General features: G+C 32.0%; 1 protein-coding gene across 7 annotated transcripts in view; it reads right to left on the reverse strand.

Moving 5' to 3' along the window:
* Positions 1-27953, reverse strand: part of LOC114327393 (protein lingerer) — a 116726-nt gene that overhangs the window by 74543 nt on the left and 14230 nt on the right. For all 7 annotated transcript variants that reach the window (XM_028275997.2, XM_028275996.2, XM_028275992.2 and 4 more), the window contains exons 3-6: positions 23729-23916; positions 11079-11795; positions 9836-10243; positions 3517-3813 (exon numbers count right to left, since the gene is read on the reverse strand). In XM_028275997.2, coding sequence (XP_028131798.2) covers positions 3517-3813; positions 9836-10243; positions 11079-11795; positions 23729-23916 — 1610 coding nt within the window. The remainder of the gene's footprint in view (positions 1-3516; positions 3814-9835; positions 10244-11078; positions 11796-23728; positions 23917-27953) is intronic.

Raw genomic sequence — 27953 nt, forward strand, 5'->3', positions numbered from 1 at the left:
AGTATATTTTAAAACATATTTTTCTAAATTAAATAATTTGTAATTCACAATGAAAATATATTCACGTTAAAATTGATATTTTTCTAAAGGTATTGTGTTTTTTTCGTACATTTTAGTGTTTGATAAATGCCCCAAATTATCGATTTAAAAGTTAGTTAATTTTAAAATCTGACATTTTTTATGCGCGCGCAATTCAAATAAGCGCCCCTGTTAAGTACTATAAAAAGGGCTATAGGTTAGAAACGAATCAAGATGCAAACAAAGTTTTTAGTCAAAATGTTAGGATAAAAGTACCTTGATGATTTTTAAATAAAATTTTTTGTTATTATTGCCTTATTTTCCGAAATACAGCACTTTTAATGAAAAACCAACCCTTATTTCCCTATTTTTGTAAAATGGAGGGGGTGTAGAATTGTAAACTTTTTTTTATAAAATAATAGACAATTTCAACTACCTGTTCCCAAATTTTCATCCTTCCTTTATTTTTTTTGAGGTCAGATTGTTCTTTGATCGGGCTATAATACTTACAGAACTTAAAACATTTAGCAACGAACTTCATACTGTCAGTGTGCGCATGCGCGCAGAATAATAAAAATTCACTCTCAATCGCGCCTAAAGAAGTATAACTTCAACAAGATACTTGAATTAGAGACATGCCACAAGAAAGCAATTTCAGAACCATGGCATTCTATATGCAGAAACAATGACCAAAATAAAAATTAAATTTAAAAGTTTAAAAATTAACATTTCCTTAACTAGGGCAACAAAGATCCTGTCACAATTATTTAACACAGTAAAAATTGGAAATGGGAAGGTGAATGGTTGAATAACATTAGATATGCAGATGACACCATAGCTTTTGCCGATAATCTGAATGATTTACAGATATTAACAAATCACATAACAGTCAGCAACAGATACGAACTAGCTCTTAACATAAAGAAGACCAAATTTATGACAATTAGTAAAACAACAATACTAAATGCTCAACTTACAAACAACCAACAGAATATCGAAAAAGTCAAGCAATATACAGGGTGTAACAAAAATACAGGTCATAAATTAAACCACATATTCTGGGACCCAAAATAGTTCGATTCAATCTAACTTACCTTAGTACAAATATGCCTACAAAAAAAGTTATAGTCCTTTGAAGTTACAAAATGAAAATTGATTTTTTCCAATATATCGAAAACTATTATAGATTTTTTATCGAAAATGGCCATGTGGCATTCTTATGGCAGGGACATCTTAAAAGGAAATTATAGTAAAATTTGTGCACCCCATAAAAAATTTATGGGGGTTTTGTTCCCTTAAACCCCCCCAAACTTTTATGTACGCTCCAATTAAATTATTGTTGTGGTAACATTAGTTAAACACAATGTTTTTAAAACTTTTTTGCCTCTTAGTATTTTTTTGATAAACCAGTTTTAATCGACTTGCGGCTTCTATTTTAATATGTTTACATAAACATTTTATGGGGGTTTTGTGCCTTTAAGTCCCCCAAATGTTTGTGTACGTTCCAATTAAACTATTATTGCGGTACCATTAGTTAAACACAATGTTTTTAAAACTTTTTTGCCTCTTAGTCTTTTTTCGATAAGACACCTCTTATCGAGATATGGCTTCTTTTCTAATATAGTTCAAAATATATCTCAAACTGTAATTTATAAATAAATGTTCATATTACTACCAGGTCTCTTGTCAGTATACAAATATGTGGTGGATTTGACAAATATTCAAAATATCTCGATAAAAACTAGCTTTTCGAAAAAGTACTAAGAGGAAAAAAAATTTTAAAAATATTGTGTTTAGCTAATGGTGCCACAATAATAATTTAATTGGAACGTACGCAAAAGTTTGGGGGGGTTCAAGGGAACAAAAACCCCATAAAATTTTTATGGGGTTCACAAATTTCACTATAATTTCTTTTTAAGATGTTCCTGCCATAAGAATACCACATGTCCATTTTCATTAAAAAATCTATAATAGTTTTCGATATATCGGAAAAAATCGATTTTCATTTTGTAACTTCAAAGGGCTATAACTTTTTTTGTATGCATATTTGTACAAAGGTAAGTTAGGTTCAATAAAACTATTTTTGGTCCCAGAATATGTGATTTAATTTATGACCTGTATTTTTGTTACACCCTGTACATATCTGGGCACCAATTTAAATAGCCAATGGGACCACCCAAGAGAAATTAAACAACGAATAATAAAAGCAAAAGCAGCATTTTTTAGAATGAGACATTTTCAACAGTCGAGACATATAAATAGTCCAGAAAGCCACTGCGCATCCGCTAGGAAAAATATTCCGATTCGTATTTTTTTCCACAATCTTACTCAAAAAGGACCCCTTTTAACAAATTTGCATGTTGCCAGGACCAAAAGTGGGTCAAATATTTTTAAACGTTTTTTTTTTTTTTTTCCTAAAATTAATTTTTTTACATGGAACAAAGTTTTTTTAGATTTTTTGGATCATTCCAAACAGAAAAGGTCTTTAGTGATTTTTCCTTAAAGTTGATAGTTCTTGACATATAAGCGATTAGAAATTGAAAAATTGCGAAATCGGCCATTTTTAACCCTCAAAAACTATGTGAAAAACTGAAAATTTGAATGTTGGCAAGGTAGGTAGATATTCTTTAAACATCGATTGATGAAATCCCGAAGAGTTTTTTGCAATACAATATTCAAAACTCATTTGTTTTTTAATTGCTAATCAAGCGTGCGCGACACTATTTTCCACCGTTTCATGTGTATCATGTGTATTTCATGTGTATTTTTTTAATCGCTTATATGTCAAAAACTATCAACTTTAGAGAAAAGTCACTAAAGACCTTTTCTGTTTGGAATGATCCAAAAAACCTAAAAAAAAAACTTTGTTCCACGCAAAAAAAATAATTTTAGGAATAAAACAAAAAAAAAACGTTAAAAATTTTGACCCACTTTTGGTCCTGGCAACATGCAAATTTGTTAAAAGGATTTGAGTAAGATTGTGCAAAAAATCCGAATCGGAATATTTTTCCTATCGGATGCGCAGTGGCTTTCTGGACTAATATTAAAAACAAAGTACCATATGTTGAAATGCTACATATTCACAATTCTGTTCTATGGAACTGTTGCATCTATGAATCGGCTCGAAGCTTTCGAAATGTGGTGTTATAGGTGCATGTTACGTATATCATGGGTTGACCGAATTACTAATGTGGAAGTCCTGCGTAGAATGGGGAAAGAATGTGAAATGACCATCAAAACTAAAAAATTAGGACACATAATGAGAAATCAGGGACGTGTAATGAGAAATCAAGAAAGTAAACGGTATGAGATTACCGGAAAGAATACACATTTCCTGGCTTCAAAATTTACGAAAGTGATATAACACAACTACCACTGAACTGTTCCGCGTTGCGGTAAACAAAGTCAAGATAGCCATGACGATCGCCAACATCCAGAGCAGATAGGCATTTTAAGAAAAAGAAAAGTTAACAGTTAAGTGATGTAAAAAATACTTACGCTCTGTGACAAAGCAGAGCTAATACTGTTCTGTGTATTAGTTTTGGGGGAATAGGCATCCAAACTAGAGTTTTGATTCACAGACGATGAACTGAGATCTAGGCTTCCACCTGAAGGAGTCACTACTGACGCTGCTTCAATGCTATTAGTAGACTGAGTTGTAGTACCATATTTGGTTTCTATGCCTCCGTCAAACGAAGAATTCGCGTCTATCAGATCCATAGCACCAAACTGGACGTCCAAGTAGCCTATACTCGAATTCAGATCACCTGGCATTTCTACCGCACTAGCTGGAATCTGAAATTTAAAATAGTATAAATTAAAAAAGAGTGGACATCAATAATAATAAAATTGTAGACATTTACATTAAAATCAGGATGCCATGATCATCTGTATTAACGAACTGGTTTGTAAGTAACATTATACAGAGTGATAAAAGACTTATCACAAGGTAGTGTTACTTTAACCTGCTCGTCTTATTCAGTCTCGTCATCGTTTCATCATAGGTAATATTTACTGTACTAAACAGGAATCTGTTTTGAAGTGAATTAAGAAATATAACAAATGAAGTGCCTACAGACAAAATAAAGTAATAATGCTTGATTAGCCTGGTAATTCATCAGACCTAATGCCTTGTTTTCATTAGTAGAGTTAGCGGTCGAGTACACTAGCATGCTTTTTAGCTGAACTAGTCTACTTGCTAGCTTAGCTGTTTACTCTACGTACTCTACTCTACTATAATCTAGTATTTTACTCGACCAATTACGTTTTCAGTGGTTGAACTGCAGGTATGGTTAGTACTTGCCCAGATTCCTTGATTGCTAATTCTATTAACCCTTAAGCTCCTAGCGTTACATATATGTAACGCAGAAACCGCTAAAATCTTAAGCCTTAAATTCGGGAAGTGATCCTAATTTTAACTAGATGATGATGCAAGACTTTCAAGGGACACTTGTTTACTAGTTTTCAGCAGTTGGTTCGAGGATTTGATCTAACCTGTTTATTTAGTTAAGTGTTTTATGTGACGGTGTTTATTATTTATGGTAAAAATAGATCTCAAGTTTGTTATTTTGTTATTTTTTTGTTATTATATTTTGTTTAAAGTGTTTTCAATTGAGAATAAATTAATGTCTTTTCTTATTGATAATATAAATTGTTAGAAATTTTATCCTGGTTTTGTAAAAAATTCCTTTAATTTTTGGTGTTACATATATGTAACGCTAGGAACATTTGGGAGCAAAAATCGGAACTTTTGGAATTGTAACGTATTGTTTGTTCCAGAAAAGGGTTTTCTCTTCAAGAGGCGCTGGAGATAATTGATGCCGTTGAAACTTTAGACGTTGATGCTATATATAGGTACTGAAACCCCAGAATTGAATGTGCTTACAGACGAGGAGTTTTTGATGAGGAATATAATGATTTTAACAGGCTGTCCGAGAGAATTCTGAGAGCACCTGTTGAACTTGTTTTACGAAATAGTGAAAGAGATTTCGAAATATATGATGATATTGACTAGGCTCAGCCTTCCAGATCATCAGCAAAAGCTAAAATACTAGTGAAAGAAAAGTTGAAGTTGATCTTATGGACCAGAATGTAGCTAGATACCGAGTAAGAATTTGTTCTAAAAATGATGGTGGTGTCTATTTACATTGATGCTGGACATAACTATGGACATAATGGTCTATTTACATTGATGCTGGACATAACTGGACATAATAAATCCTATGATCCTATGACACAACTAGAATTTCGAATACATATATCTAATAACGCGGTATCTTACGAAATATGGTACCAAACCAAAAGATACAGGCAGCCCATCTTCGTCCAAAGTAGTCGTAGAGACAAGATATGATAAGATTGATCATCTCCTGACCTACATTCCTGATAAGAAAAGGAGACGTTTTGCAGATGAATGCTGTAGTTCATATGTGCGTACCATGGGTTGCAAGTGCAATGTGGGAGTGTGCATCAAGTGCAACATAGATTTTAATCTACAATAACTTAATTATGATTTTTCATTTATCTAGTTTTGTATTTGTTTGTTATTTTGAAATTTATAATCGGAAATATTTTAAATATGTTTGCTCCTATATCATCCTAGCGTTACATATATGTAACGGCAATTTTCTAAAAAATCAAAAATAATTAAGAAAAAAAATGTATGTATTTTGTTTTAAAACCTTCTCCTGAATACATAAAAATCAAAAAAAAAATAAAATTGTCTAAATAAATTAATTTAGGATCTTAAGGGTTAATGAAAACAAGGCTTAAAATCCCATTGGAAACTGCTCTCAAAAAGAAAAAATGTCATAAAGGAGGACATATGTCATACTAATATAGCATATTATATATTATAATATATATTATACACTCAACCAAACTTATATGGAATCACTATGTATTTGAAACCTGCAGCTTTTGGAAGCTACAGGTATAAATATTTTAGTTGAAATGATCAGAAGAAGAGGTTGCCGTGACCAAGAGCTATACAGTGAGGACGTTTGAGTTGGAATAAATTCATTATCTGATTATCAAATTTGAAGAGAAATCCTGAGACAGGTCGATGTTTATTTTTAAATTAAGACTTTTTAAATACTAGTGACGTCATCCATCTGGGCGTGATGACGTAATGGATGATTTTTTTAAATGAGAGTAGGGGTTGTGTGATAGCTCATTTGAAAGGTTATTTAATTCTCTATTCAATAACATTAACATAATTATTTATACCGAGTGACCAAAATAAATAATACATATTTGAATTAAATAATTGACGCAAAAAGAAGCAAGGTGGAGTGGGGTAAGATCGTAAATGGGACAAGTTCGTATTATCTCTAAATCTATCATAAGATACATTTAATTGTACAAGTTAAGAAGTAGAAATATCTACTAGATTAGTATGAACTGATTGACATATATGTCTCTCATTCAGAACTAATTCTAGCACTATTTTGCCATTTATAAAATGTGATTACATGAGTAGTAACTATCTAACCTAGAGCTGTTGAAGAAAGTGCCAGTATTTTACAGGAAATTTGGTGTCTTGTGCATTTATTTTTGATAAGTATTAAGAACATTGCTTAAAGTTTATGTTAAAGAAATAATTCCTTTCGATTACATATTTGAAATTTATTGGAAAAAGCACTACTTTGGTCTTGCTACGCAAATATTAGTACACAGGGCAAGTTCCGAGCATGTAGCAGGGTAAGACCGAGTTGTGCTTTTTTCAGTCAATTTTAAAGTTTTTTTTTTGTACTGTTTATGGTTTCTTGCTCAAATTATTTATTTATAACCTTTTTAGATCCAAAATGGTTAGATATTATGTTAGAAAAACGAACCGAAGAGCGTAATCAGCAGAAACAATTAAAGGAGCATTGATAGAAATTCGGGCAGGCCATAGATGCCATGCAAAAAACCATTCTTTAAATTTAAATGTAAAACTTTTAAACTGAGCAACTTATTTTAATCTGGCAAAAAACATTTCGTAGGTGACGGATTAGTAATTCCGATTTTGTCCCATAGCATATGAAGATAAATTTCATTGAGTTTTAAATAGCTGTTCGGAATAGTTACTGTTTTTTCTAATTTTTTACAAGAGTTCTAATTTCCAATGTAAATTGGTGTTTTTGGCAATGCGAATTATAGCGTATTAATGTTACTTCACGTTGATACCAAGAAAATGTTGACATCACTGTTTGCATAATTATATAATATAGAGACCACGTTTGAAAAGCTAAATACAGTACAACCTGCCATATCCGGACTTGTCATATCCGGACCTACCCATATCCGGACGGTTCTGCGCAGTCCGGATCAACCGAAATCTACCGAGAAAGGCAGTCCTGCTGTTGGACAACGCACTAAAAGAAGAACTAAAAGATGGCGAAATAATGTATTATAGAATCTATAAAACGTGTCTATCGACGAAAGTTATTGATGGCGTTGATTACTGGAATGTATGAAGGAGAAAATGTTTCAGAGACAAAAGAAGTAGTGGTCTTTTGATATCCGGATATGACAGGTTTCACTGTAGTCTTTTAAAAACTGGCACATAATATGTCTCATTAATATGTATTTCTTTACTTTGTAATACCTTTTTATGGGATGGTCAAGTTTATGTCACCAAATAAATGACAAAAATATTACGACAATTAGAGCGTTATACTTTTATTTGACATGTTTTTATTTAGGCTGTAACGCAAACATTCTTGTAAAAAAGGATGTCAAATATTATATAATAATATATAAAGGATTTCAAATATTTGAAATATAATTTACAAAAAAATTATATCAAGCTTAACGAAAACCGGTCCGAACTTGCCCCACTCCACCTTATGTATGTAAATTTATTCAATTCAAACTCCACTTAACTGCAGTCAGAAAACAGAAAAAAATATTTATATGACAAATAAACATTGCTTTTCGCTTAAATCAGATGTTGAAACTGCCAAGAGGCAGGTGGGTGGCAGTTTAACATTGAATTTAATCGAAAAGCAATGTTTATTTGAGAAAAACTTATAATATTTTTTTCTATGTTCTGACAGCAATAAAATGTATTTCGAATTAAATAAATGACATATGTACATTCTTATTTTTGTATGAATTAATTTAATTCGAAAATTATTTTTTTGGCCACCCTGGGATTACGTCATCACGCCCATATAGATGACGTCACTAGTATGATATACCCCGAAAATAGTGCGTTCCTTAAAGGTATAGGTAGAAGGCACCATGTAGAGCAAAAAAATAATGTGTGTACTTTGTACGCACGTAAGAAGTTATAATTTCAACGAAATAAATATACTTAACAGTTACAATACAAAAAATTAACAATAATTACCAAAAATTAACCAAAACTTAACAATGCCAAATATTAAAAAAAAAAAAGAAAAAAGTATGAATCGTCCGGGATTTGAACCCGCAATCTCGCGATTTCTCGATCTCTGGTCCAATGCTCTACCAACCAGGCCATCGAGGCGCACGTTACTGACGTTTCAGATATACATAATTACACATCACGGTGACAAGTGAAATATAAAAATAGATGTTTTATTATTTTACGCCCAAGGAAGACAAATCCAAAGACACAAAATTATAATAAATAATACATTTACTAAAAAATACTAATATATTATTTTAATGGCTTATTTGCGCTGATACATAATTTGAAAGATTAGCAACTAAACGTCATACTGTCTGTGTGCGCATGCGCGCAGATTTAAGAAAAATTTTACTCTCAATCGCGCCTAAACGAGTATAACTTCAAAAAATCTTATAACATTTTTTTCTAAATGCAACCGTTTGACTAAAAAACCAAAATACATTTTGGTATGCAAATTGAAATCTGACAACTATGTATACAAAAATCTAAACATAGACAATCACAATCCAAAAATAGTTGCAGCATTTTAGCCATAAGTATTTACATTAAACCGTCTTCATCCTAAACAAGCAAACAAATTCTTGTTTTGTTGGATTTTCAAACATGGGGTGGTTCAATTATTTTGCAGGTGTACCTGTCTGACCTACATTTGTGGTGTCAATAAACTAAATCACAAACAGTTCTTGTACAGTGATGCCAAATTAGTGAATTTTATAAAAAAAAAAGTTCGCTTATATGGCGAACAATGTAATTTTTTTTTTGGAAACAGTTAACTTTAGAAAAAAAATGTTATAGGACTTTTTTGTTCTACATTGTGTATTATATCCATACCTTAAAGGAACGCACTATTTTCGGGTACACCCTGTGTATGCCAAAAAGTCATAATTTAAAAATAAAAATCGATCAGTCTCAGGATTTCTCTCCAAATTCGCCCATTCTCGAGATAATGAATTTATTCCAACTCAAACGTCCTCACTGAATAGCAGGAGGAAGTTACGGGATCCCGAGTTAACCCTGCAGTGAAAGATTGATCAGGTCATTTGTCGTCTTCAGCACCAAAACGTGAACATTGGAAATGTGTGCTATTTTCAAACGAAAGTAGGATGTGTAAAATCAGATAATTAACGAATTCGTGTACTTACAGGACGAGGAAGACAAGCAAGAACGGAAACTGCCAGATTTGTTCATAAATATAAGAGAAAGGGTCGTGCTCTGGTGAGGAATTATGATCGGTAAAAAAAATCCTTTAATTTTCATTCAACCAACTTTAATAGCTCGCAGGTATGTTGATTTGGTTGTATAACCTGTAGTTAGGCTCCTGAGAGAGGCGATGGAAGAAAATTTAATGTAGCATTAATTCGCTTAAAATAATAAAAAAATATCAGATGATTCCATGTTATAAGTTTTTTGAGTGTAGATTTTTTGAAAAGTAATTACCTTTGAAGGTGGTGGTACCCGAGCCCTCTGTGGTTTTGTCCGGGTTGGTTGTTGAGTGGACGCTGTTTCTTGACCTGCAACATAAACATTACTCTGGTATGTATTGTCTGTACCATATTGGCTCGAGTTGGTTTGGGTACCATATTGGCTCGAGTTGGTTTGGGTACCATACTGGCTTGAGTTCGTTTGGGTACCATACTGGCTTGAGTTCGTTTGGGTACCATACTGCTGAGTTCCAGTACCGTAAGATTGAGAAGAAACACTCGACCCATATGCATTAGTTGATGCACTGTTGTACTGTGGACTTGTGTTAGTTGCATATTGGTTTGTAGTAGGTTTTTCATAGGTTTGACTTTGATACGGTTGAGTCTGATACGATTTGGCGAGGCTATCATTGTTCTGCTGCAGCTATAAATAAAATAAGGAGATTAAATAAAAGTACAGAAGATGATCATATTAAAATATACAGTAAAACCTCTGTTACCCGAAATAATTCAGGGGGAAGCCGTTTCGGATAACAAAAATTCCAATTAAAAATAACATTGCTTTGTATTCTTCTTGTATCAAATTGCATAGTATTCTTGGTCAAAGTTGGCATTAAAATATACTATGAGGTGATTTCGGTATGTTTTCTTTAATATGTAAATAATATAAAGCAATGAAATTAAGGAAAATGAACATTATGTTTAGTGTTTTTTTAACTTTACGCAGATAACGTGAAAAAATTTAAGATTTCTGATAATGTCGGTCTAACATGTCGGACTTTTTCTGAAATTAAAAAATTAAATTTAGCTGTAAATGACAAATATTTGTAACAATATAATTGGGTACCTTATTCAATTTACAAATACAGTACAACCTGCCATCACCGGACCTGTCATATCCAGACGGTTCTGCCGTTCGCATCTATTATTTAGTTATAGAGTAATTTCCACGTACTAACATATTTCTGAAATTGGGCTCTGTACCGCCATTCTTTATTATATTACGAATATGAGTGCCAAATATCTCGACAAAATATCCAAAATTAGAGCCGCAATCTTGGAACGCGTTTGTTGTTACCTGTTGATCGCTACTGTAGCTTCTTAATTGCGTTCTTTAGTTGTATCAAAGCAATGTTGACGATATTGCCGGAATTGAAACTGTCAGCTGTTTCAGAGACGATGTTTCAGTTATCGGAGGTTTTACTGTACAATCTAAAGAATTATAAAATCTAAAGAAGTTTATAAATAAATTAACAAACCTGTGAAAAATATTGAGTTTGAGCTGCTGTAAGACTACCCATCATAGGCGGCACAGGACTTTGTGAGGGCCTCTGAGGGGTATGCTGTACCAGTTGATCTGCAACAAATGTTGGATCTTGTAATGCACTCATTGCATTACTTTGCTCAATCACAGGATCCATTGCTGAAGAAGGAATGCTAGGAGTAAATACTTTAGTATCTGCCAGACTTCCTTGGTATTCCTCTGTTGACCATTCATCGGTGCCTGGAAAATCGTCCCAATTATCTTCTACGTGATTTGTAACAGCGACAGTATTATTATCCCAAGTATTCGAACTATCCCACGTGTCAATAGGCTTATAGGCGTTGTTGTTTCTGTTGCCCCTGGGTAAATATCGCCCGCCGGTTCTGCCACCTCCTCTTCCTCCTCGACCACTTCCACCACCTCTTGGACCGCCTCCTGGTCGACCCCTTCTATCTCTATCGCCTCGGGGACGGTCCTCAGCATTACGATCGTTTTCTTGACGTTCGCGTTCACGGCCTCGCCAGCCCCTGTTATTCTGTCTGCCGCCGCGACTGCCACCCCGTGGTTTATCTTTGTCTCCGCCTGCGGCATTAGATAATGGTGGCAGCGCATCATTCCATTCTTCAACTGGGGCATTTTCATCGGCCTTGTCTTGTTTGCTGGCTGAGGCTTGTCTGTTCTTTTTCTTCTTAACTCTAGTTTCCCACTCGCCCTAAAATAAAAATGTATATTAGTAATCAAAAGCTATTTGGATGATGTTTTATATAAATATCTACTGATTCCATTGTTAGATTTGATTCTTACAACACAATTATATCTGGTGGTCTGACAAGTGACCTCCTTTGCTAATTAGGCGCTTCGCTCTCAAAAAGCATTAGTTCTAGGAAGTTATAACTTTTTTAGGTATACAGTCTACTCCCGTTTATCCGCGGGGCGGATTATCCAGGGCGTAAAGTGCAATGTAGAATAAAGAAACACGTTTTCCACTCAAAGAAGCAGAAACATGTGACAGACTACTTTTAAAAATTGTAAATTAAAGTTTTAGGTGAAACTACCTTTTTATTTTTTGCATTTACGTATTTGACTCTAAGTTAGGGCTTATCCGCGACAACCGTGCTACTCAACCCCACGGATAAACGAAAGTTGACTATACATGTTAAATTTTAAATATGCAGCCATTAAAATATGTTTGACAGCTGAATAAAGTTCATGCGTTTGAAAAAATTATGTATATTGAGAAAAACGATTTTTGATAACGGCACTATTTGATCAAAAAAACTTCGAAGCAAACAACTGAAATTTGATTTAACCCGAAATTCTTTTTTCATATATGAAGTAAAATTGTATTATTGTAAAGACATGCATTCTTATCTTCTAAATAACTATTTTTTTCATTTAATATCAAGGTTTCAAAAACAATTTAGTGGAAAGAAGCCAGTGGTGTGTTGTGTGACAGAAAAATTCCAATGAAGCTGAAGGGAAAATTCTATAAAAGAGCCATAAGAGAGGCTTTGATGTACGGAACTGAATGTTGGGCAGTGAAAAAAAAAAGGAACAACGAATTCATGCGGCGGAATGAGAATGCTTAGATGGATGAGTGGAGTGACAAAGAAGGATAAAATTAGAAATGAGTATATTATTAGGGGAAGTCTAGGTGTGGCACCAATTGATGCCAAAATGAGAAAGCATAGGTTAAAATGGTTTGGTCACGTTCAATGTCGAGACGTTAATCACCCAATACGAAGAATAGCTGAAGTGCAGATTCCTGGAAGGAGTAGGAGAGGAAGCCCAAAGAAGACCTGGGGGTAGACGATAAGGCAGGACATGTTGGTAAAGGGGATTAACATTGATATGACCCAAGATAGAATTGTGTGGAGAAATGCAATTAGGGAAGCCGACCCCGCATAGGGATAAGGCAAAGAGAGTGATGATGTTTCAAACACAATTTAATTTATTACGAAGATCCGAACTTATATTTATACGCCATATATCACGTAAATGGAATCATCATATCTAATGTAGAGCGTACGCGCAAAATTATGGGCCAATGCTTTTTAAATGCATTAATTTTTTTCGAATCCTGAGAAAACTAATAAGTATTTTTGAAAAATTTAAACGCAGAATGAAAGATTATATATACTGATGGCCGAAAGTCCCTGAAAACTTCTATAATGTTAATTTTAATAAGTTACAGGGATGAAAAAAAGGAGAAAATTTAGTGTGATTTTTAATTTCGAATGTATCATTCAAAAGAAACTTTTTGTTTATTCTAAGGGACTTTCGGCCGTCAGTAATGTAACTTTTCATGCTGCGTTTAAATTATTCAAAAATATTTATTAGCTTTCTCAGGATTCGAAAAAAAAAATGAATGCATTTAAAAAGCGTTATTCCGAAATTTTGCGCCTATGCTCCTAAACGCGATGATTTCTACAGACATGCGAATGTGAATGTAAAAACAATCCAAAAAGACTGACGAGGTCATTTATCATGTAAACAGTGTCAGTCATAAATGGCGGACACTGTAAAATTTTACATTTAGGCTTAGGCAGTCAGTTTTATATGACTGAGTGCACAAAATTAAATACCAATAGGGAGCCCGGCAGTTAAAGTGTATTTGTATACCATTAAATTTACTTTATTTCGACTTTTCCGCCTACAAATCTGATTATAGATTGTGACTAATTTAAATTCCCCAATAATAGAGTTAATAAAATGATATTTAACAAAAAGCGGCATGTAAAATGTACTGCAAATATCGGAAATTATTATAACACACTATAAAGAAAATATCGATCCTAACACCATTAAACACGGATATACAAATTATTGGCAAATTGGATATAATCAGAATGAAACAAAACATGGATATTGTAAAATAATACCATTCATACAACAAAGATGCTTTGAAACATAATATTCCTGAATTTAGTTACAATATTGCATTGGACCATTCATCAAACAATTTATACATAAATAAATTTATGAATATATGGACCTGCAGACAATATAAGATACTGTTGATAAACTAAATAAAATGGTTTATTTTACGGGACGTTAATTTTATGACAAAAAACATTATTTCTTCTTTCAATTTATATCTATATTATAAATTAAATATAGAGATCGTTAGATAAAAATAAGGAAATAATAGAGAATGTGAAATACTGGAGTGGAGGGATATAGCCATAGGTATACGAGAATAGATTGATATAAAACTAGCCTTTGATAGATGGCGTTACTTGATACCGAATTGCTCTCGGTTTTGACATTTGCCATTCATGACATGACGTCTGTCAAAATTTTAAGCCAAAAAACCAAGAGTTTGGTTTTTACAACCGTCAGAAGCAAACAACTTTTGTATTTTCGGAAAAATACAAAAAATCGAGTATCGTTCAGTGATTAAGTTCCTCCACAAAAACCTGGGTGCATTATTACACACCGGAAACCAAAGAACAGTCGAAACAGTGGCGCAAATGCGAAGAAGGCCCACCGAAGAATGCAAAATGTGCACATTTGGCCAGAAAAGTGATGGCGACTGTTTTCTGGGATGCGAAGGGCACCATCCACATCGACTACTTGGAAAAAGGAAAAACAATCAATAGCGAGTACTATGCAGCATTATTGGATTGATACGCAAAAAGTGCTCTTTCACCAAGACAACGCACCGGCTCACCGATCGGCAGTCGCCATGGCAAAATTTCACGAATTGGGCTATGAATTGGTTGAACACCCACCGTATTCCCCAGATTTTGCCACCAGCGACATTTTCTCATTTCCAAACCTAAAGAAATGGGTCGGAGGACGCTGTTTCGCAACAAACGATGAAGTAGTCGCTGAAACTTTGGCCTATTTTGATGAGCTCGAGCAAAAGTACTATTCGGATGGGATAAAAAAATAGGAACATCGTTTTACTAAGTGTATCGAGCTAAAAAAAATTTTCTACCAAATAGGCAATTGATTATGTATTTTAGAAAGGAATTACAACGTTAACGGGGTTTTATTGTTTCATATAGTCAATGGACCTCTAAATATGAAAAAACTGCGGAGTTTTTTCATTTTTTACCATTTAAAGGGGTGCGTTTTTGAGAAAGGGGTGAATTAGTCCCTAGGCACAGGGCGAATTAGGGTGAGTTCTATGCACGTTTGGTACAAACACGTCTACAGGAAAATTTTTCCAGATTAAATTTACTATCGAAATATCACATTTTAAAGTCAAAAATATTTTTTTTTACAAAAATTTATTCAAAAGAAAAGCAAGAAAAAAACACGAAAGGTAGCAATTTTGTTTCTTGCCATCTTGCCCCATAACTTTTTTCCACAGGGATATAGGTATAGGCATTGCTTCACAGAAAAAAACTTCCATCCTTCCTCTTTAAAATGATGTTTGGTAAAAGTCTCTATGATTTACAGTTTCCAAAACATGATTTTTCAAATTTCGCCACTCACGGCGATTTTGGGCCATTTTCCTTGTTACTTCGCAAACATTGTTCTGCAACTTTTCTTACGCAGCTTTAGGTATAGTAAATATCACATTTAACAAGAATAAAAAACCGCTAAACGCCGTAAAAATGAGTGGCGCATACAATATTCCAGCTACAAAAGATCTGATTTGAATATTACGTGGCGCGAAAATGTATTTTCATTTTGATGCAAAACAAAATTCTAGTTTTATTTTAAAATATTTTTTCACAATATTTACCCAATTTGAAGTAAAACGCGCCACAAAAGAGTAACTTTGATACAGTAACTTTGATACAGTTTGAATTTTGAAACTCTTTTGTGTCGTTTACTTCAAATTTAGCAAATATGAAAAAATCTTTTAAAATAAAACTAGAATTTTGTTTTGCATCAAAATGAAAATACATTTTCGCGCCACGCAATATTCATATCAGATCTTTTGTAGCTGGAATATTGTATGCGCCACTCATTTTTACGGCGTTTAGCAGTTTTTTATTCTTGTATCAAGAGTTTTTCAAAGTTATTTATAAATTAAATGTTATTTTATAAATTATCGCCTTTGTCGCATTATCTCCCAAATGATCTAGTGTCCATCGAATGTACACTAGATTTTTTTTCAATTCGAAATAGATTGAAAAAAATATTGGGATGGCCGGTAAATGAACTCGGATTGCCGGTTGCCAGATCAAATTAGCGTCGTAACCACTACAACTACATAAACCATTTAGGGAATAATCGTTAATTGGATTATACTTTTGTAGCTTAATAACTTCTAAACGGCTTAACCGATTTTGTTCACTAAACATGAGTTTGAAACGTATTGACAAGTAGTATCTTATGCATCTAAGGTCAAGTATGATAACTGAAGTTATTACAGGAATTATTGAGCTTGAAAAACCGTTTTTCCCATAAGAAGTAGACTTGGTCATACTTATGAAGCCTATAACTTAAAAATTCGAATTTTCCCGGATATAAGGTATACACCGTTAGATTCGTCTAGAGTCCTTCTACAAACGCTCAGTTAGTGGCGTAATTCGTAGATTGAAATTTTGAGTAATTGTCGAAAAACCAAAATTTTCAAGGTTTAGTTTTTCAGCTATACTGAGCCGTGTGTATGTCTGATCCTGACAGCTTAGACACCATTTGAAAGCTTAACTCAACGCTATTGATTTGGTGTATTTACTGTTCTCCTGTCTTTTCTTGAACCGAAGATATATACCGCCAAAAAATATGCCGATTTGTACCTACCAAGTCCTATAGCTGGCTTATGGGTAGTCAAAACTCACAAACTACACCGGTTCTGAATCGGCCCTCACCCCCTCTTCAAACACAGAAAAAAATATTCAGATCGGTTTAACTTTTCCACACACATACATACATACATATCCACAAACATTTTTCCTTTTTTAAATAAAAATTGACTCATATTTCTGAGCTCGGTAACTTTTGAAGGGTATAACCGATTTTCAAAATTAGACATGCGTTGGAAAGGTAATGATCGCTTCTATTAGAAGCGGCAAAGGTCGGAGTTAAATTTTCGAAGTTTTTGGGAGTTTTGGGGACGAGAACGAAAAACAGACCCTGGAATAGGAAGGACTGTAAAATCCACACCCTTGGACCAAAATGGATGGTTGACATATGAATGGGTGAGTCTTTTCCTGAATTTTAAGATGGGAGTCGGCCCAATTTTCAATTCAGTCAGATTTAGAAAATCGAAAATTTCGTGTATATATAGTGTCGCGTGTAGGGGGTGTAGGTGTGCGCCACTGGCGAGAACTGCCGTTCTCTGGTAATAGGAAGAAAAGTTATTTTTAAGCAAGATATGGTTTTTCAAAATTTTATACTTTTAATGATTTTTGATATATTTTATTTTACGACTATTTTTAAATTTCTCATTAGAACTTTTTTGTTTGTGTATATTGAGATATATACATTGTGCAATAAAAAAGAAAGCTTATTTTCTTTACTTTAAAATGGTGTATTGTAAAAAATTCTAGGTCTGTTTTTAAACAAGATATGCTTTTTCAAAGTTTGACATATACAAATTAATGCAATAGGTCCCACTAAGTTGGAACCATATGGAAAACTTTTTAATTATTAACTTTATAAAGAAAATTGATTCCATTGATTCCTTATAAAATGCTCTGCATAGTCTAAAACCTAAGATGTGATCATCAGATATAAAATTTTATCAATAGTGTACGAGGTATGTTAAAAAATATGAATTTAGCTCAAGAGTAAAAAACCTTTATATTTCACAATATCGAAATGTGTTATAAAGAAAAGTTAATTGGAATTAAAAATTATGTTACAACATGCAATTATATTCTTCTAATAGAAATTTTTTTTTAATTTTTCTCAAATTATGGATACACTTGGATATCCTACGCATATCTTGTTTAAAAATAGTCCTGGAGCTTTTTACAATACATCTTTTTTAAGTACAGAAAATAAGCTTTTTTTATTCCAGAATGTATATACCTAAATGTACAAGAAAAAAAGTCATAATGAGTACTTTAAAAAATAATCATAAAAAATATCAAAAATCATTAAAACTATAAAATCTTGAAAAAGCATAACTTGTTTAAAAATAGTCTTACAACCTTATACAATATACTATTTTAAAGGTAATTGTCTTCTCTTTCTACTAAATGTACCATTGCACATACCTGAGATGCGTAGAAAAAAGTTACAGAACAATGTTTGCGAAATAATGGGGAAAATGGCTCAAAAATGCTGTGAGCGGCAAACTTTGAAAAATCCTGTTTCAGAAACTATAAATCCCAGAGACTTCTACTAAACGTCATTTTAAAGATGAAGGATGGATGTTATTTTTCGCTAAAGCAATGCCTATACTCTATACCTATATCCCTGTGGAAAAAAGTTATGGGCAAAAAACAAAATTGTTTTCTCTCGTGTTTTTTTCTTGCTTTTCTTTTGAATATATTTTTGTAAAAAAAAGACTTTTGACTTTAAAATATATTTTGATAGTAAATTTAACCTGGAACAATTTTCCTGTAGAAGTGTTTGTACCAAAAGTGAATAGAACTCACCCAAATTCACCCTGTGCCTAGGGCAGTGTTGCCAATCGGCGGATAATTATCCGATTTGCGTACCTTTTTGAGAGTTGTCGTATCTTCTTCGTATCTTTAAATAAATCGGATATTTGCGGATATTTTTCAGTGTATCTACCATCGACTAAAACTTTCTCATCCATATATTCCCAACACCAACAACACATTAATTTTGTTTGGTTCCACCCAAATTTTTATACTGGATGAATGTTAGTGACATCCGATACTTTTCATCTTTTGACAAAGGGGACATGTGCCAATTCTTTTGTTTAGAATTTAAATGCACAAGTGCGTCCACTAATCATACTAATCCAATTGCATATGCATCATGCATACTAATCCAATTCAAATTTCAAAAACCGTCTGCCGTCCAATGTTATTTATGAGTTTTTAGTTTTTAGTCTTTAAACTTACGAAAGCTAATTCACGCACGATTTAGTTTTATTTTCATTTTATGTAGTGCAGTGCAATGCTTAAGTAAACGTCTGTTGAAATAAGTTTTGGTTTGTAAAAATACTTTTTAATAATGGATAAATGGTTAGCAAAAAATGTTAAGGTGGTTAAAAATTTTTACCAACATGTGGATATTGAAATATAATATTGAATTTGTTTTAGACCAAATGAAATAATGAAAAAAATATAATGCACTGCCTTAATTGTAGTTATATACATTGTATCATTGGAACAATTTGGATAAAAATTCTAGGAGAGTTGGTCACGGATTTCCACCATACTTCATTCGACGTATCTTGCTGAGATTGCTAAATACTTATTGGTTAATTGATAATTATAAAATGTTTATTAAGAATAAAATTGTAAAATAAAACAGTTAATAATTTAATAAATAATAAATAATTTAATTTCTATTCGATAATTAAGACTAATATCACCTGTCTTACAGGTTATATATTTTTCTACACTTTAACCACAGATGTACACAGAATATATAACGTTACTCAGAATAAGGTAGTCATTTGTAGAATACCAAATGTAAAGTTCAAAAATAATGTGTTAAAATAGCGAATTTTCCAGATTTCTCGGACATGAGATGTAGTTAAATCGGTTCTTTTTTTGTAAAGTTCTGTCAAATCTAATATTATCTTATACAAAACCATTTCATCAGAACATGTTAGGTATACCTAAATATATTTATGATATTTTTGAGAAATGTAATGGTACAATGCAAAAATGAACTTTAAGGCACAGAAACGTCACGTTTCTGCACACTACTGTCAGTTATTCTGTGAGAAAATATTAAGTTTGTTAACATAAAATTGTGCATAAAAATGCATTTGGAATAGTGGTTGTAGAAAAATCTACTTATTTGAAACTAGTAATATCTAGATATCTACTAATTAACTCAAAAATTCTTCAAATTTTTTGCCTATAAAAATTATTTAGTCGGGCATTAAACGTTGAACGCACCCCGGGTATTATGGATCATAACCTTGATATCTTAATAACTACAAGACTGTCAAATACATTTCTATTGTTTTAGTTGTAGTAAATCTTTAGTTGTTAAAAGAGGGTAGGCGCAAAATTTCGGACCAATAATCTTTAAACGTATTCATTTTTTTCGAATCCTGAGAAAACTAATAAATATTTTTGAAAAATTTGAACGCAGAATGAAAGATTACATTATTACCGAGGGCCGAAAGTCCCTTAGAATAAACAAAATGTTTCTTTTGAACGAGATATTTGAAATTAAAAATCACACTCAATATTCTCTTTTCATTTCACCCCTGTAATTTATTAGAATAAAAATTATAGAAGTCTTCAGTGACTTTCGGTCCTCGGTAATAATGTAATATTTCATTCTGCGTTTAAATTTTTAAATAATACGCATTAGCTTTCTCAGAACTCGAAAAAATAATGCATTTTAAAAGCATTGACCAGAAATTTTGCGCCTATGCTATTAATGTAGCTGTAGTTTTTTTTGTATTGATTTATTTATTATTTATTTTTCTAGTACATACCTAGTTTTAGGTAGTTATTACGTTTTAATAAAATAATATTTAAAAGTGTTTTTTTTTTACTTAAATAATTATAATAAATATCACGATCCAAATAATGAAATATTTAGATTTATTTATTTAGAATTTACCACTTACGATAATACAAAATACGAATAATATAATAATAGTAAGTAAATAGTATTTATATACATGAATTAGGTAATAATCAGCTAGGATACGAAATTTTCATCTATAAACGAAAATTTTTAAACTGTGAAACAGAGAATCCAGTAGATTAAAGGGCCGGTTGTTCGAACGCTAATCAGAAATGGAATCAACTGATCATTATCAAATATTTAATCACTGTCAATGTCAACTTTGATTGGGTTGCTGACAACATAATTGATTACAATTATGACATTAATTGATTAATTAATCAATTATGTTAATAATTGTTACGTTAATTGATAATTAATAATTAATTAATCAAATAATTATGTTAATTATTATTATAATGGTAATTGATTACAATCAACTGATTGGCGTAAGAACAACGGATTTTATTTGATGGTTGTTAAGGGGACTAAAAGCAACAGAATAATTTTTGACCTAGCGTACCTTTTCGTGACAAATCGGATATTTTTCGAGCGATCATCGGATAATCTAGAGAAATGCGATTGGCAACACTGGCCTAGGGACAAATTCACCCCTTTCTAAAAAACGCACCCATTTAAATGGTAGCACTTCGCGGTTTTTTCAAATTTAGGGGTCCATTGACTATGTGAAACAATAAAATCCCGTTAACGTTGTAGTTCCTTTTAGCTCTCTTATTTTGAACATAATCAATAGCCTAAAAGGCTAGTTTTATAAAGCCGCATCCTCACTGGTAAATTTTTCGAGAGTTTTTGAACTAATGGTTCGTCGCAAATTTTTACCAGTGAGGACGCGGTGCTCAAATCATTTGACCTTAGCTCGAAAACCGACAACCGATGGAGCATGTGCGTTTAACAGCTGGTTCGACGTAAATTTTTATCAGTGAGGAAGCGGTGTAACAATCCACCCTCGTAGAATAGAATAAAACAAGTTTGGTACAGTGGCAATGAAAAAAATAGTCCGTATATTTCACTTCCAGGCACCTTTTTAAGGGTAACCCGCTCACCTATTTCCTTTAAAGATTATAAATGCACAGACTACTAACTGAATGTGGGTAAAAATACATTTCAGGTTTATTACTATATAAAACGTTTATATTTCTTTTTAAAAATATGAATGGTATTACTCATTATAGTAGTAACATGTATAACATTAATAATTAAAATACGTTACACAATGGCATTGCAGTGAGGTCATTTATGACAAAACAAAAAATTATAGGAATCCATGATGTCATGTTTTTATCATACTTTACAGTTTTTGTAGTAATTTCACTTATATGTATTACATTAAAAGTTTGTATGAATTATCAGTTTAGATAAGAAAGGTATGAAAGTTAATTAAAAAATATTTATTTATTAATTAAATGAAATTTTTAATAAGACAAAAATTAATTCACATTTTGTATATAGCTATTTTCAGCCAATTACTCCAAATAAGCAAAATTTAATCATGTTCAGGACATCGTCACAATACTCATGTCCGACATACAGGGTGGGCCAATGAAAACAGTCCACCTCGATAATCAGCCAATTACTCCAAATGAGCAAAATTTAACCATATTCAGGACATCGCAATACTCAGGTCTTTGACGAGTTTTTCTATTGATATACAGGGTGGGCCAATGAAAACAATCTACCTCGATATTTGGCAGTATTTATTAGATTTTAAGGAAATGAGGAAACAGGTCGATTTTTGTTCTAAGGGGAACACATTTTTATGATACATATATTTGTCATTTGTCAACCCCCTCCCTTGCCGCACATCATTAGAAGGGCATTTACATTGAGTATTCAGACATAATGATTGTCCACGATTATTTTTAGATATTTGTACAGTCTTTACAAAAAAAAATCTTAATTCATTTAAAGTACAACACCTCTTAAAAATGAAACGTAAGGCCTATCGTTTGCTAATATGTATGTAATTTTTTGTCATATGTCATTTTCGAAAGACATTATTTTCTAAAATGTTTTTAATGTACATGTCAGCTGTCATTCACCTAATCACCTCTAAAGTATTAGTGCAGTTACTGAAGGTTTTCACCTCCGATTTCGTTGAACCTCCATCAATTTTCAGGAAAATTGGTGAGTAGTGAGAATATACCTCAAGAAACAAAAGTGACATGGTGCTAACTTATGCTTTATCCACCCTTGAGGTGGATGCCACCCCTTCTCGGAGGTGACAATCATGTTATTAAAAATAACCCGATAAATCAATAGAGGGACAAATTCTAAGGAAAATATGTAATAGAGTTATAGAAATAAATCAATATATTTCGAGTTATTAAAAAGAAAAAAAATTTAATTTTTCGTGAAAAAATGCATGTTTTAAATCAGTTTTTCATAAGTAACTCAAACATTATCAAAAATTATCCAAAAAAGTTATCATTACCAAAATTAAAGATGATAAAAAATCTATTGGGACTGTGCAAGTTCGGCAAAGCGACACCTGGTTTATACGCTCAGCAACATTTTTCGCACTTTTAATTATATTGGCCAATTATATTAGTCCTGGTTACTGGATAATTGTCAAGGCCATAGTCCAAAAAAATAAGAAGAAAAAGTCAGACTCAGGTTATGTTATTAAAACGTAAACAATTGTGTGTAGTAAATAAAATTAGTTATTAAAATGCAGATTGCAAGCAAAATACAATTAATTAAATTTACCTTTATATAATAATTGCATATCATATCAATATTGTGGAGCAATATATAATTTTTCTTCATCAATGACAGTAGATATGAAATATACTTCAATTTGACAATTTCAATTGACAATATGAATTATTTAAGAAATTTGCAATATTTCTCGGCTATTCGCGCAAGATCGTTTCTCGTATCCCCTCCAAGTACTTGCACACCCCGAATAGCAGCATTATGAAATATGCGATTCGATGTAACTGATAAAAATTGTAAAAGGAAACATGATATAACAAAAATGATTTGGTTTTTATTTTTTGTAACTGTACAATAGTTCAAAGTATAAAAATAAAGAATACTTACAGTGGTCATTTCTTCAAACAACATGTTTGTAGCCTGGTTCATATCATAATCACATTCGTGAAGAGCCAAACAAACTTCTTCTTCAGATCTTTGCGACATTTCTATAAGTTGTTTTACTTTATCTTTAATGCTGGGGTCCTCATTTTTGGAATTGGAATCTCTGTTCTGCTGTTTATCGCCGCCTTTTCCTGAAAAGAGAAATTATAATATTGTAAACAAAAACCAAAGGAATACTTTTATTCTTTTGTATGCGATGACAAATTGCTGGAAAGCTGTCAAACTTATCCAAGATCTATTCAGTTTCTTTGGGGGTTGTTGACAAACACATCCAATTTTAATTTTATACTAAATTTACAATTAAGATGCAGTAGAAATAAACAAACCAAGACACGTTAAATGCTACTAGGAGCACTCCCGAATCATAATTTACAATGTATAAACTCTGGAAATCATGATTTGGAATTTACAATGTATATACATTGTAAATTATGATTCGGGAGTGCTCCTAGTAGCATTTAACGTGTCTTGGTTTGTTTATTTCTCCTGCATCTTTATTGTAAATTTAGTATAGATATAACCATCAGAACAATTTCACTGACGACACACTGTGGTTCCAAATGCCGAAAACTTGAGTCATAAACCTTTAAAAGCGTATATTGTTTATACACTTCGAAATTACTTTCGTTCTTAAGGGTTTTTGGCATAGCTGATTACGAATCTGACATTATTTTTTCTGAAAAACAAAATGGCGAATCCAACATGGCGGAAAAAAATTGAAAATATCAATAAATACGAAAATTTTTTTGTCTTTGGTAGCGTAATGTCGCTGATTACAAATCTAACATTACTTTTTTTTTAACAAAATGGCGGATCCCTTATGGTCGAAAGAAATTCGAAAATTTTATTTTCAACACATTTTTGTCTAAAATTTTATATTATAAGCGACTTTTGAAATTGCCGATTACCAATACATTTTCTTTATGAAGTACCTATTACTTATGTACAACCGCCCATACATACTCAACAATCGCCACAATCATATAATATGCGTCATTTCCCACTCTTGCATTCAAACAACTACCAGCAATGCATAGGCAGTTATAGGCAGCTAAAACAAAGTAATTCTATATCTTCTTATTATATTATATTATAAGATTAATAAACATTAGTTGCAGAATTTTGTACTTTTTGAATGTATCTTTACAAACTTTTGATTATTTCTATTGGTTGTTTTTTAACCAAGAGGAGTGATTCAAATTTATCGCGCTGTAATGCTTGTTTCTAATTGGTCCAACCACAGGCAAGTTTACTCCACTGTTATTAAATTTTGACACTAACGACATTTATGAAATTTTGGCACTTCTGCCATTTTATAGGTTAATTAAGTATATCAGAGATTTTTTGTGTTTTCTGCATTATTCCTTTAATTTTTAGATTTTTAGTCTACTTTTATATAAAAACAGTTGTTTTTAGAACTCTTTAGCGATGTGTTAGTATAATATAATATGTATGGATTATCATCCAAAGCTGATATGATCAACGAAAAAAGAAGATAAATTTGGTGACTTTTCTAGTAACTTTCTTGGGTGTGAATCTGTCTTTTTAGTTTACTCCTCTTGGTAAAAAAATCAACTTTAGTATATTTTCACTATTTATGCATTAACAAATTTTTAAGGCATTTATTGTTACTAAATCTTAAGTTAACTTACATCTAACATTACTACATACTTAAAAAAGAAGAATCTGCTTTACAGCGATAAAATTGATAAACTACAAAACATTTTACAGCATATTCAATACATTCGTTCTTTTTCCCTTTCACTGTCAGCCACAATAACCTCGGACATGGCTCACTTGTTCCTGAGCTATGAACCAGAATGCATCCAGCCTGATCCTTATACCTGCATATTACGGCTCTACGATAGTATGAGAAAACAACTGTAAACATGAAAATCCCTAGATATGGACTTTTTTTCGCCTCATGACCACATTTTCAGCATTTGGAACCACTGTGCGACAGTCCAAAATCCTTTATGGCAGATTGTATAGCCAGAAAATTCGGACATCTTGGATATTAGTGCACCCTAATAATGTCTGTGTAGATTTTGGCATTGGATTCGACCATCACTTGTAACACCGTTGCTGTATCCTCTATTTTTCATAGTATCACGCATCACGCTACAATTTTTTGTGATATTATACACGAGCGGGACACTCTCAAAAAAGTGCTTAGTTTTCAAGATACATACTGACCACGGAGGGGTGAATGGCTAATTTTATTCATACTTTATATTTTCGAGGGTGCTGAAAACGAAAATGAGGTTTATTTTGAATTTTATGTGGGGGAACATTGTCAAAATCGCAATTTTAACCTAAAAATAAAAAAAAATGAAATCACGTTTTTTGCGTTTACCTCACTACAACTCTGTTTCATTTTAATATTTTTTTCTGAAATTTTTACAGTATATAGCTCTAACATTTTTGAAGACAAATGTACCTTTTTCAAGTTTTTTTTCTTATCATGATAAAAGTTATGAATTTTTCAAAAAAACGGTGCGGATTTGTGCATTGCAAAGTTTAATCGCAAAAGTTGTGTGACGAAGTTTAAAATTAAGCTTTTTAATCACGTTTATTTGAAAGTAGAGAGTACAAAGAAGTTTTCTGGTAAGTTTCAGATCAAAATGTTTTATAGAAAAAAAAATAGTGCAACTTTTAATGTCGACATTAGAAATCCCCAATATAACGCTTATTTTTTGAGGGACCGACAATCTAGGTCTTATTTCTCACCTTTAGTACTATCCTTGGATTATAAGCTTTCATTTGACACCTCATTTTTCATTCTACCTAGTATAATGACGGAGAAGTAAACGTTTTTATTCTATTATTCTTATAGGTACATTTAACATTGATTGAAATTATGAAAGAAATGACATGGCAACACTGTGACGCACAAACATAAGATTCAGCTGTGCGTTACATAGGGTGCACTAATATCCAAGATGTCCGAAAATTCTACAACATACTTTGCCGCCCTGACGGTTTTATACTGCAGCTTGATAACCAAAATCTGTTTTCTGCAGTGTTTTTGGTGGATTTATTATATTACTAGCTGACCCGGCAGACTTCGTACTGCCTCAATAGATAAAAACAAACTTTTGCAAACAATAAATCTAAAATAAACAAAAGAAATTAGTAATTAATAAACAAAAAATGCTCGATGTGAATGAGTTTTTATTATTATTTTTAATGAATTACACATGATGTTTGAAGTAATAAAGCTTAGTTAGAAATAACAAAATAAAGTTTGCAGTGCAACAGTTGCAATCTTAAATTTGTTTATCGTATAATGAATATAACAGCTTTATTTTATATACATTCAAAACAACCCTGTATTTATAATTGTGTACGGGGTTGTCCAACGATATAGGTGTTAATTAATCAAAATAAAATAAAATTAAAATTAAATATCATTAAATAAAATGAAACAAAATTTCTAAAAATTGTATAAAAGTTAATAAAAATAAATAAAACTGAATAAACTCAAATAAAAATAATAAATAAATTTAAAATAATAATAAAATTAAAAAAAAAACTAGAATCTAATAAAAATAATTAAAATTTAATAAAATGAAATAAAATAAAATAAACGAAAATAAATAAAATACTTAAATTAAATAAAATGAAACAAAATTAATTAAAATTAAATAAAATTTTATAATTTGCTGCTCGTTCTTTTCGTGTGCTCAGAACTTTTCTCCTGCTTGCCGTTCGTCAGAAAAGTTCGATAGACATATTTTTGGAAAGTTTCGAAAAATTAAGAAATTCATATTTTGCCCAATTTAAGTCCAAAAGTTAAACAGTTGCACTTTTCTTCGATGAAATTTGTTGCTCGTTCTTCTTCTGTCCTCAGAATATTTATACGGTTTAAGAGATTGTATTTAGGACACCGATTGAGCTAGAGAAAAAATTTTAACACGGTTCTGTGCGGAATTCAGCAAGGAATCCAACTACTTAATTTCGTATTTTTCACGTCATTATTGTGAGACTTATGGCGTCATGGGTAATCCCCTTATGACGTACGGGTATGAAATATAGATAACAACCTACTCCCAGTCCGGTCGAAGATACCTGCCAAATTTCATAAAAATCGGTAAAGTCGTTTCGGAGGAGTATGGCAACAAACACTGTAAAAACAGCATTTTATACATATAGGTGTAAAAATTTT

This window comes from Diabrotica virgifera, chromosome 4 (assembly GCF_917563875.1).
Source record: "Diabrotica virgifera virgifera chromosome 4, PGI_DIABVI_V3a".
Taxonomy (NCBI): domain Eukaryota; kingdom Metazoa; phylum Arthropoda; class Insecta; order Coleoptera; family Chrysomelidae; genus Diabrotica; species Diabrotica virgifera.